The 19,305-nt window shown below is 41.0% G+C and overlaps 1 protein-coding gene and 1 long non-coding RNA gene across 2 annotated transcripts in view; one reads left to right on the top strand and one right to left on the bottom strand.

Annotated features, from left to right (window-relative positions):
- The window catches only part of LOC310741419, a 355,923-nt gene that overhangs the window by 56,202 nt on the left and 280,416 nt on the right, over positions 1-19,305 (bottom strand). The gene's annotated exons all lie outside the window — the stretch shown is intronic.
- Positions 1-19,305, top strand: part of LOC310741310 (uncharacterized protein) — a 180,113-nt gene that overhangs the window by 37,336 nt on the left and 123,472 nt on the right. Inside the window, exons 22-36 of the mRNA XM_083568955.1 lie at positions 1,428-1,545; positions 1,680-1,867; positions 3,039-3,264; positions 3,618-3,774; positions 6,258-6,401; positions 6,714-6,842; positions 6,955-7,000; positions 7,322-7,425; positions 8,058-8,182; positions 8,922-9,193; positions 9,300-9,399; positions 9,482-9,765; positions 11,098-11,199; positions 11,396-11,548; positions 11,724-11,871. Coding sequence (XP_083425081.1) covers positions 1,428-1,545; positions 1,680-1,867; positions 3,039-3,264; positions 3,618-3,774; positions 6,258-6,401; positions 6,714-6,842; positions 6,955-7,000; positions 7,322-7,425; positions 8,058-8,182; positions 8,922-9,193; positions 9,300-9,399; positions 9,482-9,765; positions 11,098-11,199; positions 11,396-11,548; positions 11,724-11,827 — 2,252 coding nt within the window. The 3' untranslated portion in view covers positions 11,828-11,871. The remainder of the gene's footprint in view (positions 1-1,427; positions 1,546-1,679; positions 1,868-3,038; positions 3,265-3,617; positions 3,775-6,257; positions 6,402-6,713; positions 6,843-6,954; positions 7,001-7,321; positions 7,426-8,057; positions 8,183-8,921; positions 9,194-9,299; positions 9,400-9,481; positions 9,766-11,097; positions 11,200-11,395; positions 11,549-11,723; positions 11,872-19,305) is intronic.

Here is a 19,305-nt window from a genome sequence, read left to right on the forward strand (position 1 = left end):
CCTTTACTGACAGAGTTTTTTGTGAATGGTCTCCAAGTTGGGAAGCTAAGTGCTGATGATTCGCTAGGCAGTTTTCACCACCCTCTGAAGGGCTTTATGATCCGACGTAATGCAGCTGCTGTACCACAATGAGATGCAGTTAGTGAGGATGCTCTAAATGGCACAGTGGTAAAAGTTCTCAAGTATTCTGTAGCACAGGTGAAACCTTAAGTTTTCTCAGAAAAAACAGGCACTGTTGTTTTCCTGATAAGGATAAAAGAGTTCAGAGACCATGTGAGATCCTGGGAGATTTGGACTCCACGGAACTTAAAGCTGGGTACAGGCTTAACAGCAGCTCTGTTGATGTGAATTGGAGCGTGATTGTGATTGCCAGCTCTTCTAAAATCCACAATTTGTCTTCTTGGTGTTGAGTTCCACACCATGCTACTAGATGCTCCTCCCTGTAAGCCGTCTCATTGTTACCTCTGATTAGGTTCTCTGAGGAACCCCAGGGCTGAGAGTAAGACTGAAGGAGGTGACGGTGTTCAGACGAACAGACTATGGTCTGTTCATAAGGATGTCCAGGGTCCAGTTACAGAGATGTGTGCTGATGCAGCTAAAGCTGTTTTAGCTTCAAGATTAGCTTGTAAGGGTTAACTGTGTTAAAAGCTGAGCTGAAATCAACAAACAACATCCTCTCAAGTGTTGTGGTTATCCAGGTAAAATGAGGCAGTGGCTTCCTTGGTTGAACTATTCGGGCGATAAGCAAATTGGTATGGGTCCAGAGTGGGTGCCACAAGTGCGACGGGAAGAAAGTTACCAAGTTCTGTTGCAGCGGAGTGCTTTGGCACTGGCACGATGGTAGCAGACTTAAAGCAGATGGAAACAGTTGCCTGGCCCTAGGACAGATTGAAGATTTTTGTGAAGACCTTAGCCAGCTGAGAACTGCTCTGAGAACACAGCCAGGGATGCCATCAGGGCCGGCTGCTGAGCTTTTACCATTGTGAAGGATCCTTCTTACACCTCCCACAGACTGTTCATGACCCTGCCATCAGGAAAGAAGTTCCGATGTATCAAAACCCTCACAAAAGGTTCTGCAACAACTTCTTCCGCAAAGCTGTCAAAGCTCTAAACATCCTGGTGCCACCCATGACCTTGCTTCCTCCTCCTTAATTGTGCACTATGGATATTAATGCACACTCACATTCTACATAGCTACATAGTTACTGTGATGATATTAATAGTCTTCGTAGCCAATTTAATGTGTAAGCTTGTATGTCTGAGGCCTGAATATGTATCAATATTTGTACCAGGCAATATAAAACATTTATATGATAATCATATAACATTCTAATGATTTATGACATAGATGAATAAGCATGTAATATGTATTACTGCATAAAATAATACCTCAATATTGTTTTGAGACTCAAGCTTTTGCCTTTCAGCTATATGTAGCTGGGAAGATGGCCTAAATGCAAATCTTTTGCATCCAAACATACTGCCAGTTTCTGTGCTTCTTGATGGCTGCCCATATGGACACTTGTACAATGCATTTAATTACTGGTCAGTGTACAAATTTAAATTTTCTTAAGTTTAAATGATTAATATATGATTTACAAAAAACTTGTTTTGAAACTTGTTTTTCAAAAATGTACATTTTGATTATATTGTCTCTCTTTCTACATTTTGTATTACAGTGAAAAAGGAACAATTATAGCTGTGCCTCTGATGGAGTGTAACAAAAACACCATGACACCTGCTTACACCAAAATGCCAACATCTACAGTTAACATCGCAACTGCCAACAGTTCTGCCAACAATGCTGCAAACATCACAACTACAGCCTTATCAACAAACACTTCAGCAGCTATCTTGGACACAACAGGTAGAGAACCCATTCTTATGTCTCATGCCTCATGTGTTTGACGTGAAATTATTCACTACCCAACTGTTCTGTATATACAGGATAGACATGCTTGGGGTTAAAAGTTATACCTATACAGTGGTACCTCGACATACGAGTTTAATTCGTTCCGTAACCTTGCTCGTATGTCAAATTGCTTGTATTTCAAAGCAAATTTCCCCACTGAAATTAATTGAAATGCCATTAATCCTTTCCAGCCCCCAAAATGCCACCCCAGTTGTTTTTGTTACGTGTTTTTGAATAGGAAAAATTTATTTATAAATGACAAATATTGTATAAAAACATAATAAAAGAGAATGTAAAGATATAATAAGATTTTGAATAAAATACAATGATTTGTATTTTTCTTGGAGATGAGACGACTTGAGCTAACGAAAACGCTGGTGGGGTGTGTGTGAGTGTGTGGAGGCGGAGGGAAAACTCGTTTTTTACTATCACTCCTGCACACTACATATCCCTACACCTTAAAATGTTTACTTTTTCTTTTTTGCTTATCTTAATTTTCGTCACAATCTTCACTTTCTGGCTTCAATTCGCCATCTAGCAGCGGCGTCTCGAGCTCGTAACTCAAGTTTTTGCTCGCGTATCAAAGCAAAAAATCGACAGAGTGACCGCTCGTATCTCAAAAAACACGTATGTTAGAGCACTCGTATGTCGAGGTACCACTGTACCTATAGTTATACTTATAACTGTGATCTTTAATCACATTTTTTTTGTAATACTATAAGTCTCTAAAATAGCAATTGTAATAATTTGGAGTTAAATGAGAGTGCACATCTGGCTGTCTTTAGAGACAGTGCCCTTTCTTAGATGAAACCCTGAGAAAATCCAAGTTAAATCAAATCTAACAATTTCTTTAATGAATGTTAAATGTCTGGCTTGCATACAAATTACTGATTTATGAATTAAAATTTTTAATTTAATATTTAACAGTATATATGCATTAGTTTCTTTCTGCATAAGGTAACACCTTAGCAACAAAGGGAAATTACATGCCACCTGATTGCACACTAATATTTTGTGCTTACAGCTTTGTAGCAACAGTTTTTGGAAGGTCAAAACCTATGCATAAAATTATGTAAAATTGGAAAAATGTGTATTTTGTAATGTTACCAAATTCTGCTACATATAGTCACCACAGACTCATCAACCAATGCGGAAGCGACAACTGAAAGTCTTCTGAATCTAAGCAGGAATGCATCTTCTCTGAACTCCACACAAATAGAGCAGATTGTATCTCTGCTAGAGACACTTCTTTCTGTGGCCAATGTTAGCTTGGCTCTGGGAAACATGTCTATCAACATTGTCAGCAATCTTATAGATGCTCCTCCTAATATGCTGGCATCCAGTTCAAGCAGGTAAAAATGAACAGACTGACATGCAGCTCTTGAATAGATTTGACTAAACCATATTTATTTTCATTTAGCATTATCAGTTACAAACATAGCTTATATATGATGCACAAACTGGCTTCTTTAAGAATATCGTTCCCTGATTTTGTAGACTTATTTTCCCAACTTTAAATATGGTCTTTAAATAAAGTGTTACACTCAACCCCTCAAAATATATCCCTAAAACATTGTGTGGTTAAGTTTAAATGATCGGACTACCAGTTAAAATACACAATTTTTGTACGTTTTTACACTCTGCACTCATTTCATTATATATACTGTGCATAAAATAAACATTATACATTTTCTGATTTGATAAGGATCATTGGTATTGTGGATACTGTTGGCTTGAAGGTGATTGTTCAGGGACAGAGTCAAAGTATTCTCTCCCCATCTGTGGCTTTGGCAGTGAAACTGGTGGATGGGGCTCTTTTTCAGGAGACCACATTCACTATTACAAACCCCGTCAACCTACAGGTAACACATCTGTAACAGATCCTCACACTGTTCACGAAAAATAAATATCTTTGCTTATCGCTTTATCAATTATGTAATTAGCCATATATACAGTGGAACCTCAGTTTGCAACTGCAATTCGTTCCAGATAAGTAAACTCAAACCAAATAATACGTATAACGAAGCGAATTTCCCCATGAGAAATCATGTAAATTCACATCATGCCTTCCAGGACCCGAAAATAAATAAATAAATATATATATATATATATATATATATATATATATATATATATATATATATATATATATATATATATATATATATATATATATATATATATATATATATACAGTGAGGAAAATAAGTATTTGAACACCCTGCTATTTTGCAAGTTCTCCCACTTAGAAATCATGGAGGGGTCTGAAATTGTCATCGTAGGTGCATGTCCACTGTGAGAGACATAATCTAAAAAAAAAAAATCCAGAAATCACAATATATGATTTTTAAACTATTTATTTGTATGATACAGCTGCAAATAAGTATTTGAACACCTGTCTATCAGCTAGAATTCTGACCCTCAAAGACCTGTTAGTCCGCCTTTAAAATGTCCACCTCCACTACATTTATTATCCTAAATTAGATGCACCTGTTTGAGGTCGTTAGCTGCATAAAGACACCTGTCCACCCCATACAATCAGTAAGAATCCAACCACTAACATGGCCAAGACCAAAGGGCTGTCCAAAGACACTAGAGACAAAATTGTACACATCCAAAAGGCTGGAAAGGGCTACGGGGAAATTGCCAAGCAGCTTGGTGAAAAAAGGTCCACTGTTGGAGCAATCATTAGAAAATGGAAGAAGCTAAACATGACTGTCAATCGCCCTCGGACTGGGGCTCCATGCAAGATCTCACCTCGTGGCGTCTCAATGATCCTAAGGAAGGTGAGAAATCAGCCCAGAACTACACGGGAGGAGCTGGTCAATGACCTGAAAAGAGCTGGGACCACCGTTTCCAAGGTTACTGTTGGTAATACACTAAGACGTCATGGTTTGAAATCATGCATGGCACGGAAGGTTCCCCTGCTTAAACCAGCACATGTCCAGGCACGTCTTAAGTTTGCCAATGATTATTTGGATGATCCAGAGGAGTCATGGGAGAAAGTCATGTGGTCAGATGAGACCAAAATAGAACTTTTGGGTCATAATTCCACTAAACGTGTTTGGAGGAAGAAGAAGGATGAGTAGCTTCCCAAGAACACCAACCCTACTGTGAAGCATGGGGGTGGTAGCATCATGCTTTGGGGGTGTTTTTCTGCACATGGGACAGGGTGACTGCACTGTATTAAGGAGAGGATGACCCGGGCCATGTATTGCGAGATTTCGGGGAACAACCTCCTTCCCTCAGTTAGAGCATTGAAGATGGGTCGAGGCTGGGTCTTCCAACATGACAACGACCCGAAGCACACAGCCAGGATAACTAAGGAGTGGCTCTGTAAGAAGCATATCAAGGTTCTGGCATGGCCTAGCCAGTCTCCAGACCTAAACCCAATAGAGAATCTTTGGAGGGAGCTCAAACTCCGTGTTTCTCAGCGACAGGCCAGAAACCTGACTGATCTAGAGAAGATCTGTGTGGAGGAGTGGGCCAAAATCCCTCCTGCAGTGTGTGCAAACCTGGTGAAAAACTACAGGAAACGTCTGACCTCTGTAATTGCAAACAAAGGCTCCTGTACCAAATATTAACATTGACTTTCTCAGGTGTTTAAATACTTATTTGCAGCTGTATCATACAAATAGTTAAAAAATCATATATTGTGATTTCTGGATTTATTTTTTTAGATTATGTCTCTCACAGTGGACATGCACCTACGATGACAATTTCAGACCCCTCCATGATTTCTAAGTGGGAGAACTTGCAAAATAGCAGGGTGTTCAAATACTTATTTTCCTCACTGTATATATATATATATATATATATATATATATATATTATATATAATATATAAAATAAAAAAAACATTACAATATACAGTAATATAGTATAATACATGTATAAGTGATATTTGTTATTACTGTAACTATAATAGTCTTAAATTAAAAGAAAAGAAACAATGTTTACCTTGCTAGTGTGAGGGAGAAGAGGCAGAGTGAAGGATAAGGGTTACTGCTGGGAAGGAGGAGAATCACCTTCCATTATGATGTCGGGAAGGCCCTTCACTATACTTTAATATCTTTTTTTTTTTTTTTTTTTTTACTTTTACTAAAAACAGATCTAATGAAACATCTTGGCTGTTGTCGCTGAGTTAGGAAGCATTTGCAAAGAACCAACATGCCAGCACGATGTTCGTATAACAAAGCTTCATACGTATAACGAGAGAAAAAAAACCCTCGCTAATTCCCACAAATTATAAAATAATCCGCAACTTGAACCGCAAATTATCAGGAGTTGACTGTACTTTTAAAATGTCACTTTTTATATTCTTACCTTTTTTTCTTTTATTTAGATTAGCTCCAAGAAGACTGAACTCAACTCTCCTCAGGGTTCCATAACTCTCCCTGCTTCCCTCACAGGGAACCTTTCTCCTCAGCAGCAGCAACTGGCCTCTAGAGTACAGTTTAATTTCTACCAGAAGACCACTCTTTTCCAGGTGCGTTTACTTCTCAGTGTACTATACACATATTTTTAATTGCTTAGTTCACAATACCTGGCTGCACAATGACAGGTGTAGGGGTTCAATGATAAACCTGTCAAATACAGATTAGTGTGTGTGTGTGTGTGTGTGTGTGTGTGTGTGTGTGTGTGTGTGTGTGTGTGTGTGTGTGTGTGTGTGTGTGTGTGTGTGTGTGTGTGTGTGTGTGTGTGTGTGTGTATACACATGTGTATGTGCACCTGTGCGTGTGTACATGTGTTTTTCATTTCCATCAACCTGATATGCATGCTTTGTCATGCCAATCTGTAGGACCAATTATTAAACTCAAACAGGAGCAGGCTGATCAGCGGGGTTCTTGGCTCCAGTGTGGCTAATTTATCTATCTCTAACCTGAGAGATCAAATAGTTTTTATCCTGAAGAACACAGAAACTGTTGAGGTCAGTAAAAGAAGGCTGTTAAACTCTAAAATGCATTTTTATTTTGATTGCATGGTACACAGATCATCAATATAAAAAAAATAATTTATATTTTCACTCTTAATTTCCACAGGTTAATGTTTCACGTTCATGTGTGTTTTGGAAATTCAACTTAAACGGTGAGGGGTATAAATAATGAGAATAATAGAAATGTGTGATATGTATGGTATAAAATAAACATACTATTACATATTACACACATTATTTCATGGTGTAATAACCAGTAGAGCTGAAAAAGAAACCTGTGAAACATATCTGGCAGAAGCACTTAACATATCATGCAGTGACACCTCCCACTTTTTGTACTTGGGTTAATTTTATCATCAAAATTTAGATATATCATTAAATCAGTTTAAACAACAAAAAAATTTATCACTGTTCTATATTTTTTTTATTATGTGTTGTTCAAATGTAAGACAAGTTGAGTTGTTTGTTTTTAGGTGGTTCTGGGGGCTGGAGCACTGAGGGCTGCACTGTGCTAAACTTTTCTGAAACAGAAACAATTTGTGGCTGTAACCATCTGACCAGCTTTGGCGTGCTCTTGGTAAGAGAAAAATTTACCTCCCATTGCCTCTCTAGTGAAAATATTATGCACTTAGTACTTTATTTAACAATACAGATACATTATTGCAATTGGGCTGTTAATGATTTCAAGAGTTATCATTATTACTTAAGATAGGGATATAGATATGTTTATCTTTAAACAAAATTAAATAGGTTTAATGCAGTAGGCCTTCTCAGCCTAAACCTTATGAAAAACATTAAGCTTGTTATTTATTAGGGACAAAATAAGTTGTGGATAGGAAATGGATGAAAAAAAATGTATCCATTTAAAAGGCCATTATATTTTGAGTAGCAAAGGCAGAAGATGTAAGTTACTGGTTTCTTTCATAGTACTTTTTCAGTGTATATTCACAAATCTATATTTCCATGAGGATGTTAGACGGTGGCTTTTTTGTCATGCAATAACTTGTGCTACTACTCAAAAAATGTATTGACCTTGTCATAATTTATTCTTTGTGCCTTTATAAAAGATTTTTGGGGTAGATGATCATTTTTAGGCTAGTATTGTTAGCTTAATTAGGAGAAACGTCTGTCATTTTTTTTTGTTCTATTGCATATAATTATTTGACTTGTACATTCCATATTAGATCTTTCTGTACATTTTCATTATAGGACCTTTCAAGAGAAGGGATAAACAATCGTTTGCAGGCTACCATTCTAACCTATATCACATACATTGGCTGTGGCATCTCTGCCATTTTCCTTTCTGTTACCTTGATGACCTATCTGACTTTTGAGTGAGTTTTGCACCAATCACCCATCACAAAGGCATTATACAATATATACCATAATTTCCGGGACTATAAAGCGCATATATAACCATATATAAGCCGCACCAACTGAATTTGACAAAGATTTTTCTTTTGAACATAAATAAGCCGCACCTGACCCGTAACGCTGTTGCCAAGAAAAATAAAAAAGCACAAGTTTTGGAAACCTGTCTGTGCTTTCTGTTGCAAATGGAGTTAGGGAGCTATCCTTGACCCAGACTCATCGTTACAACGGAATTGTATCTAAACAGTAGCCTACCAAGAAAGTCATTGTTCCCTGTCTTCCTCCTTCCTTTCACAACTATTTCTCTCGAGAGTTTATCTTTTGGCATTGTCGTGCGTTTAAAAAAAAAACTTTTTTTCTCCCGATGCTGTGCTGCTTAGAACACAGGTGAGGTGCGTTTTTTCGTTTCCATTCGGAAATTTCATTGATCTAATGTTATGGGGCTCAGTTTTTTGGCTTGAAGTTTGTGAAACCAGGAAAAACCCAGGAAAAATCCATAAATAGGCCGCTTCATTGTTTAAGCCTCGGGGTTCAAAACCTGGGAAAAAAGTAGTGGCTTATAGTCTGAAAAATGCGGTAATTTGTGTTGAAATAGGAAATTCAGAAACATTGAAGAAGGGAAAAGTATTGTATGCCCTGTTGGACAATGAAAATAAATTAAAGGTTAATAATTTATTTAAGAACTGTATTTCTATCTTCTAGGACACTGCGTAAGGACATCCCATCAAAAATCGTGATCCAGCTGTGTTTGGCTTTGCTTCTTTTAAACCTGACATTTCTATTGGATGCTTGGCTCGCTCTGTACTCCAACGTTGTGGGTCTCTGCATCTCTACTGCCTTCTTCTTGCACTACTTCCTGTTGGCATCTTTTACCTGGATGGCCATGGAGGCTGTCCATATGTATATTGCCCTTGTTAAAGTTTTTAATACTTATGTGTCCCGCATTATGGTCAAATTTGGACTCGCTGGCTGGGGTATGTGGAGTGTTTCACATAATGGTTTCTATTTGACGTGTCATGTTTGGGTCTATTGTAATAGTAATAGTTTTGAATAATTTGTTATTTATTTCTTTGCATTAAGGTATTCCTCTAATTGTGGTCATCATTGTTATAGCCATTGATAAAAACAATTATGGACTAGTGTCTTATGGGAAGTTTGAAAATGGAACCTCAGATCAATTGTAAGAGCATCAAATAATTTTTTAATGAATTACATTGAAGAATATCTGATGTGTAAATGTGTGATGTCCTCTTTCCATGCAGTTGCTGGCTGAAGAATGATATCGCCTACTATGTTGCAGTGGTGGCGTACTTCTGTGTTGTCTTTGTGCTTAACTTTGGCATGTTTATTGTGGTAATGGTTCAGCTTTTTCGCATAAAGAGGCAAAATCCCCATAACCTACAGCATCGCAGTGTCCTACAAGACATGCGAAGTGGAGCAGGGATTACTGTTCTCCTTGGCCTTACCTGGGGATTTGCCTTTTTTGCATGGGGTGCTGTCAACCTCCCCTTTATGTACCTGTTTGCCATCTTTAATTCACTACAAGGTATTCATTTAAGCACTGACTGTACATATTCTGATATATTTTCAAGCATGTAATGCAGTTTTTTTTTGTTTTTTGTTTTTCTCAGAGTGCAAGTTAATATATTTTCATTGTAGTATTAAGTAGTCTTATAACACAAATATATTTTAGTACTTAGCATCATCTTCCATATTCATAATCAATTCTTATTAATAATAACATTATTTATTACTAGTCACTTGGCATATGACATACTTGTATATACAGTGTCAGTTTTGAAAGGTCTAAATATCCCTGTTAAAGTTGTTTTTTGTAATGTAAAACAAGTTAAACCAAAATAAAATGTCACTACTTTTTCCCCCATTTAATGTAATGCTGCAACTAAATAGAACTGGATAGAACTTTCTAAAAACAAACAGAACTATTTTATAGGAGAAAAAACGAGTAAGAAGAAAAATGCCATAACATGGTTACAGAAGTGTACTTTTAAAAACATCTTTTGTTTATGTAATAAAGCATAATTACATTGGTCTTGAAACTTGTGGGATTTACATTCTAAGCAAGTTCAGAAAATCTGTGAATATTGGACGCACCTCCGCAGCCCATATGGTATCTTAGTAAATTCATCTAGACATTTTGTCACTTTAATACAATAGTGTTTTTAAAAAATTTATGAAATTTGTTAGGAATAACTTTTTACAATATATTTTCACTAACGTTCTAGAACATTCGGTCCTGCTGCAAATTCCCGAAAATTTTAAGATAACCCGCAACTTGCGGTAAGTTAGGTACGCGTGAATTACCTGGGGTTGACTGTACATTGCTTTAACTATTATAATACTTTTAATTACCATGTTTCATATTGTGAAATTGTTGTCACATGCAGGTAATGAACTGTACTTGCTACATATTTCTTTGCCATATGTCTCTGGTATGTCATACTTGCCTATAACTTTTGGAGCCCATGAATTCAGTGATCAGATTTCAATAAATTAGAGTCCAAGACAATAGTTTATATATATATATATATATATATATATATATATATATATATATATATATATATATATATATATATACATATATATACTGTATATTTAGAGTTGAATCGAATGTTTTACAAGTACACATTTGTGCAACCAGGTTATTGTCATTTATTGTTCTTTTTGTATCTCTTAAAACTACCTTCATTAACTTGAAATCTGTAGGCTGCTATTACACTTTAAAGTTGTTAAAATAACTTACGTGAATTATTCCATTTTTTACATCAAAAATGTACATTTTATCTGGTATGTGTAGATGTGTATACAGGTATGTAACACTTTGTGAAGATGCAGCTGTATTTTTCCTTTGCAGGTTTTTTTATTTTTGTGTTCCACTGTGCTGTGAAGGAGAATGTCAGAAGACAATGGAGAATACACCTATGCTGTGGAAACTTTAGGCTTGCTGAAAACTCAGGTCTGTTTATTCTTTTCATAAAATGTTTAGCATGTCATGGCAATGATTAGCTGTGCAAAATAAAGCTTTTACTTTCATTTATTTCAGTTATGGTGGATGTACTATTTTTATTTTGTATAACTGTATCCAAAATTCTACACAATATTCAATGTAATTACAATTATATATAAACAATATTCTTGCATTTGGATTACAGACTGGAGTCACACTGTTACACAGAGGACCAAAAAATCCACTGTAAATAGAGTTTCCTCTTCATTCAAATCAATTAAATCATCCAAATCCAACAACTCATCCAGGTTCTCCTTGGTCAGTGATAGCTATGGGTCAGACAGATCAATGGGCATCGGTAAGTGTTGCCCAATCATTCAGTCTATCAATAACAAGCTATGCAATTCTATTTAAACTAAATCTCCACCTCTAACACATTGCAAATTATATTTAGGATAAAAAAAAAGCATATTTTGGCAAGGATATGCTTGTAATTGCCAGCCCACTGTCTGCTGTATTTTCTGCAATTACAGGTAGTCCATTAGATGACTGTGCAATCACAGAGCAGGAGGATCCCAGCTCAGATGTAGTCCTGAATGAGATTAACCACAGGTACAGGAGCAGAAGATCTTTCTGACCTGAATGACAACACTCATATCTGTCTTATAATGCCGTGGTTATGTTTCATGTTTGCATGTATGTTGTAAAAAATAAACCTACATTTGAAATGTTATGTTTTTTTTGTAGCATATACACCAACCAGGCATAACATTTTGACCACCTGCCTAATATTGTGCTGCCAAAACAGTCCTGACCTGTCAAGCATTAATATAATTAACTCCTTTATCAATTTGAGCTATAGTAGTTTATCTGTTGGATTGGACCAAACGGGCCAGCCTTCGCTTCCCATGTGCATCACATGGCCAGTGTTTACACTATACAGTGATTAAAGCAATTTGTAAAGTAGCACTTGCATAAAGAAATAATCTGACATTATCCTTGACTGCTGTTTAATGAGATTTCTTTTACAAGATTAAATAATTTACTATTTAATTAGCTATTAACTAGGATTTTATCAGGATACTCAAGTTTATCAGGATCAGTACTCAAATGGCCTCAACAGTCACCAGATCTCAGTCCAATAGAGCACCTTTGGGATGTGGTGGAACGGGAGATTCGCATAATGTATGTGCAGCCAACAAATCTGCAGCAACTGATGATGCTATCATGTCAATATGGACCAAAATCTCTGAGGAATGTTTCCAATACCTTGTTGATTCTATGCAACGAAGGATTAAGTCAGTTCTGAAGGCAAAAGGGGGTCCAACCCGGTACTAGTAAGGTGTACCTAATAAAGTGGCCGGTGAGTGTATGTACAGTGAGGAAAATAAGTATTTGAACACACTGCTATTTTGCAAGTTCTCCCACTTAGAAATCATGGAGGGGTCTGAAATTGTCATCGTAGGTTCATGTCCACTGTGAGAGACATAATCTAAAAAAAAAATCCAGAAATCACAATGTAGGATTTTTTTAACTATTTATTTGTATGATACAGCTGCAAATACGTATTTGAACACCTGAGAAAGTCAATGTTAATATTTGGTACAGTAGCCTTTGTTTGCAATTACAGAGGTCAAATGTTACCTGTAGTTTTTCACCAGGTTTGCACACACTGCAGGAGGGATTTTGGCCCACTCCTCCACACAGATCTTCTATAGATCAGTCAGGTTTCTGGCCTGTCGCTGAGAAACACGGAGTTTGAGCTCCCTCCAAAGATTCTTTATTGGGTTTAGGTCTGGAGACCCTCTCCTTGAACTGCCACCTTAACGTGGTGGAGGGGTTTGAGTACTCGAATGACCCTAGGAGCTATGTTGTCCGGGGCTATATGCCCCTGGTAGGGTCTCCCAAGGCAAACAGGTCCTGGGCGACGGGTCAGACTAAGAGCGGTTCAAAACCCCTTATGAGAGATACTACATCAGGGACCGTGACGTCGCCCGGTATGGCGCAGCCGGGGCCCCACCCTGGAGCCAGGCCCGGGGTTGGGGCTCGTATGCGAGCGCCTGGTGGCCGGGCCTTCCCCCACAGGGTCCGGCCGGGCTCAGCCCGAAGGAGCGACGTGGGGCCGCCTTCCAGTGGGCTCACCACCTGCAGGAGGGACCGTAAGAGGCCGGTGCTAAGAGGATCGGGCAGCAGTCGAAGGTGGAGGCCTCGACAACCCGATCCCTGGACACGGAAGCTAGCTCTAGGGACGTGGAATGTCACCTCGCTGGCGGGGAAGGAGCCTGAGATTGTGCGTGAGGTTGAGAGGTTCCGACTAGAGATAGTCGGGATCACCTCTACGCACGGCCTGGGCTCTGGAACCACACTCCTCGAGAGAGGATGGACTCTTTACAACTCTGGAGCTGCCCATGGTGAAAGGCGTCGGGCTGGTGTGGGTTTGCTTATAGCCCCCCAGCTCAGCCGCCATGTGTTGGAGTTTACCCCGGTGAACGAGAGGGTCGTTTCCCTGCGCCTACGGGTCGGGGATAGGTCTCTCACTGTCGTGTGTGCCTACGGGCCAAACGGCAGTATAGAGTACCCGGCCTTCTTGGGGTCTCTGGGAGGGGTGCTGGACAGTGCTCCGACTGGGGACTCCGTCGTTCTACTAGGAGACTTCAATGCACACGTGGGCAGCGACAGTGACACCTGGAGGGGCGTGATTGGGAGGAACGGCCCCCCTGATCTGAACCCGAGCGGTGTTCAGTTATTGGACTTCTGTGCTAGTTACAGTTTGTCCATAACGAACACCATGTTCAAGCATAAGGGTGTCCATCAGTACACGTGGCACCAGGACACCCTAGGCCGCAGGTCGATGATCGACTTTGTGGTCGTTTCATCTGACCTGCGGCCGTATGTCTTGGACACTCGGGTAAAGAGAGGGGCGGAGCTGTCAACTGATCACCACCTGGTGGTGAGTTGGATCCGATGGTGGGGGAGGAAGCTGGACAGACTCGGCAGACCCAAGCGTACTGTGAGGGTCTGCTGGGAACGTTTGGCCGAGCCTCCTGTCAGAGAGATCTTCAACTCCCACCTCCGGCAGAGCTTTGACCAGATCCCGAGGGAGGCCGGAGATATTGAGTCCGAGTGGACCATGTTCTCCACCTCCATTGTCGAAGCGGCCGCTCGGAGCTGTGGCAGTAAGGTCTCCGGTGCCTGTCGAGGCGGCAATCCCCGAACCCGGTGGTGGAAACCGGAAGTAAGGGATGCCGTCAAGCTGAAGAAGGAGTCCTACCTGGCCTGGTTGGCTTGTGGGACTCCTGAGGCAGCTGACGGGTACCGGCAGGCCAAGCGAACTGCAGCCCGGGTGGTTATCGAGGCAAAAACTCGGGCCTGGGAGGAGCTCGGTGAGGCCATGGAGAAGGACTATCGGCTGGCCTCGAAGAGATTCTGGCAAACCGTCCGGCGCCTCAGGAGGGGAAAGCAGTGCCCCACCAATGCTGTTTACAGTAGAGGTGGGGAGCTGTTGACCTCAACTGGGGATGTCGTTGGACGGTGGAAGGAATACTTCGAGGATCTCCTCAATCCCGCCGTCACGTCTTCCATTGAGGAAGCAGAGGCTGAGGGCTCAGAGGCGGACTCGTCCATCACCCAAGCTGAAGTCACCGAGGTAGTAAAGAAACTCCTCGGTGGCAGGGCACCGGGGGTGGATGAGATCCGCCCTGAGTACCTCAAGTCTCTGGATGTTGTGGGGCTGTCTTGGCTGACACGCCTCTGCAGCATCGCGTGGCGGTCGGGGACAGTGCCTCTGGAATGGCAGACCGGGGTGGTGGTCCCTCTTTTTAAGAAGGGGGACCGGAGGGTGTGTTCCAACTATAGGGGGATCACACTTCTCAGCCTACCTGGGAAAGTCTATGCCAGGGTACTGGAGAGGAGAATACGGCCGATAGTAGAACCTCGGATTCAGGAGGAACAATGTGGTTTTCGTCCAGGCCGTGGAACACTGGACCAGCTCTATACCCTCTACAGGGTGCTGGAGGGTTCATGGGAGTTTGCCCAACCAGTCCACATGTGCTTTGTGGATTTGGAAAAGGCATTCGACTGTGTCCCTCGCGGCGGCCTGTGGAGGGTGCTCCGGGAGTATGGGGTCGGGGGCCCTTTACTAAGGGCTGTCCGGTCCCTGTATGACCGAAGCAGGAGCTTGGTTCGCATTGCCGGCAGTAAGTCAGACTTGTTCCCGGTGCATGTTGGACTCCGGCAGGGCTGCCCTTTGTCACCGGTTCTGTTCATAATTTTTATGGACAGAATTTCTAGGCGCAGCCAGGGGTCGGAGGGTGTCCGGTTTGGTGACGACACGATTTCGTCTTTGCTCTTTGCAGATGATGTTGTCGTGTTGGCTTCATCAGACCAGGACCTTCAGCATGCACTGGGACGGTTTGCAGCCGAGTGTGAAGCGGCTGGGATGAGAATCAGCACCTCCAAATCCGAGGCCATGGTCCTCAGTCGGAAAAGGGTGGCTTGCCCACTTCAGGTTGGTGGGGAGTTCCTGCCGCAAGTGGAGGAGTTTAAGTATCTTGGGGTTTTGTTCACGAGTGAGGGAAGGGTGGAACGGGAGATTGACAGACGGATCGGTGCAGCTTCTGCAGTAATGCGGTCGATGTACCGGTCTGTCGTGGTGAAGAAGGAGCTGAGCCGCAAGGCGAAACTTTCGATTTACCGGTCAATCTACGTTCCTACTCTCACCTATGGTCATGAGCTCTGGGTCATGACCGAAAGGACAAGATCCCGGATACAGGCGGCCGAAATGTGCTTCCTCCGCAGGGTGGCTGGGCGATCCCTTAGAGATAGGGTGAGAAGCTTAGTCACTCGGGAGGAGCTCGGAGTAGATCCGCTGCTCCTCCACATCGAGAGGGGTCAGCTGAGGTGGCTCGGGCATCTGTTCCGGATGCCTCCTGGACGCCTTCCTGGGAAGGTGTTCCGGGCGCGTCCCACTGGGAGGAGACCCCGGGGAAGACCTAGGACACGCTGGAGAGACTATGTCTCCCGGCTGGCCTGGGAACGCCTTGGTGTCCCCCCGGAAGAGCTGGAAGAAGTGTCTAGGGAGAGGGAAGTCTGGGCATCTTTGCTTAGACTGCTGCCCCCGCGACCCGGCATCGGATAAGCGGGAGAAGATGGATGGATGGAGGTCTGGAGACTGGCTAGGCCACGCCAGAACCTTGATATGCTTCTTACAAAGCCACTCCTTGGTTATCCTGGCTGTGTGCTTCGGGTCATTGTCATGTTGGAAGACCCAGCCTCGACCCATCTTCAATGCTCTAACTGAGGGAAGGAGGTTGTTCCCCAAAATCTCGCAATACATGGCCCCGGTCATGCTCTCCTTAATACGGTGCAGTCGCCCTGTCCCATGTGCAGGAAAACACCCCCAAAGCATGATGCTACCACCCCCATGCTTCACAGTGGGGATGGTGTTCTTGGGATAGTACTCATCATTCTTCTTCCTCCAAACACGTTTAGTGGAATTATGACCCAAAAGTTCTATTTTGGTCTCATCTGACCACATGACTTTCTCCCATGACTCCTCTGGATCATCCAAATGGTCATTGGCAAACTTAAGACGTGCCTGGACATGTGCTGGTTTAAGCAGGGAAACCTTCCGTGCCATGCATGATTTCAAACCATGACGTCTTAGTGTATTACCAACGGTAACCTTGGAAACGGTGGTCCCAGCTCTTTTCAGGTCATTGACCAGCTTCTCCTGTGTAGTTCTGGGCTGATTTCTCACCTTCCTTAGGATCATTGAGACCCCACGAGGTGAGATCTTGCATGGAGCCCCAGTCCGAGGGCGATTGACAGTCATGTTTAGCTTCTTCCATTTTCTAATGATTGCTCCAACAGTGGACCTTTTTTCACCAAGCTGCTTGGCAATTTCGCCGTAGCCCTTTCCAGCCTTGTGGAGGTGTACAATTTTGTCTCTAGTGTCTTTGGACAGCTCTTTGGTCTTGGCCATGTTAGTAGTTGGATTCTTACTGATTGTATGGGGTGGACAGGTGTCTTTATGCAGCTAACGACCTCAAACAGGTGCATCTAATTTAGGATAATAAATGTAGTGGAGGTAGACATTTTAAAGGCAGACTAACAGGTCTTTGGGGGTCAGAATTCTAGCTGATAGACAGGTGTTCAAATAAAAAAAAAAAAATTTATTGCAGCTGTATCATATATTATCTATTTCTAATAGGTCATCCTTCCAACCCCTCTCAAAGACATCCAGACTTGGAGAAGCAACAAACACCTAGAGATCATAGGTTTCCATTAATATTGACCAGTCAACCAGAACACACAATTAACCATAAATTCAATAACCAACTCTATTCTATCCCTATCCTAACAGATCTCAGACAAGCCCCCACTTGTTGCGTTCCTACCTTAGCTAGGCTTAAGGGAGTGTGGGAACAATAACAATTTACAAAATAGTAGAATAAGAGTTTAGAGTAGTTATTGCTTTTAATAGTCAATTGTAGTGGTGTAACAAGCAGAAATTTCAATGTGTTCAAAGGTGTCAAGAAGTCTACACTGACACAGGCAAAATAACATGGACAGTGCCAAAGAAATGAACATAGAAAAAGGTCTACTCTAGGCTGTATTTTGGAAGCTGAAACTGCCTAGCGAACAGCAACAGATTAAATTAGGCTAGTCTAGTCCATGTTATTTATATATTTATATACATATATATACATATATATACATACATACATACATACATACACACAGTGGAACCTCGGGTTACGAATTTAATTCGTTCCGGTACTTTATTCGTAACCTGAAAAGTTGGTATCCCGATACGAATTTCCCCATAAGAATGAACAGAAACTTCGGTAATTCGTTCTGGACAACCAAAAATATTACTTTAAAAATAAAGCCAATATTCACTAATATTATTATATAGTATAATATTATTATACTAATATTTATTTTATTATTAAAAGAGGAAATCATTATCTTAACTGGGTACTTTACCTTTGAGAAGACTCGCTGCTGGCATGATGGAGACGACATTCGTAGAAGGGGGAGGAGGGAGAGTTATTGTTTGGAAGAAGAATCGTATTATATTATTTATGTATTATTATATATTATATTATAGAATATTAATGAATATTAACGAAATAAGGACACAGTGTTAACACGCACGCTGAGACAATGCTCTCGCTAGGTACACAGGACGCTAACTGATGCGACGAGCTGTGTGGGAGAGCGTGGGTGGCGATACGAAAAGAACCAACTTGCCTGCGATTTTTTTGGTGCGCGACGTTTGTATCCCGAAATTTTGTTCGTAACCAGGGGCAAAAATTTTGATGAACTGCGATTCGTAACCTGAATTATACGTATGCCGGGGCGTTCATAACCCGAGGTTCCACTGTATATATAATAATATAATATAATATAATATAATATAATATATTATATATAATATAATATATTATATATATATATATATATAATATATAATATTATATATATATATATATATATATATATATATATATATATATATATATATATATTTGCTTTATAATATTTGCTTTGAGAAAGTTCTTAGAGAAGTATACAGAAGTTTAGAAAGAGTTGCATTGTGTGTTTGTGGATTTAGAGAAATCGTACGACAGGGTGCTGAGAAAGAATTGTGGTATTGTATGAGTCACGTGTGTCAGAGAAGTATGTAAGGACATGTATGAGGACAGTGTGACAGCAGTGAAGTGTGCAGTAGGAACAACAGACTGGTTCAAGGTGAAGGTTGGATTGCATCAAGAATCAGCTCTAAGCCCTTTCCTGTTTGCAGTGGTGATGGACAGGTTGACAGATGAGGACAGATAGGAGTCTCCATGGACTATGATGTTTGCAGATGATATTGTGATTTGTGGTGAGAGTAGGGTGCAGGTTGAGAAGAACCTGTAGAGGTGGAGGTATGTGCTGGAGAGAAGGGGAATAAAATTCAGTAGGAGTAAGACATATATGTGTGTAAATGAAAGGGAGGGCAGTGGATTGGTGTGGTTGCAGGGAGATAAGGCGGTGAAGGTGGAGGAGTTTAGGTACCTGGGGTCAACAGTGCAAAGTAATGGAGAGTTTGTTAGAGACATGAAAAAA

Source organism: Silurus aristotelis, assembly GCF_946808225.1.
Source record: "Silurus aristotelis genome assembly, chromosome: 18".
In the NCBI taxonomy this organism is placed as follows: Eukaryota; Metazoa; Chordata; class Actinopteri; order Siluriformes; family Siluridae; genus Silurus; species Silurus aristotelis.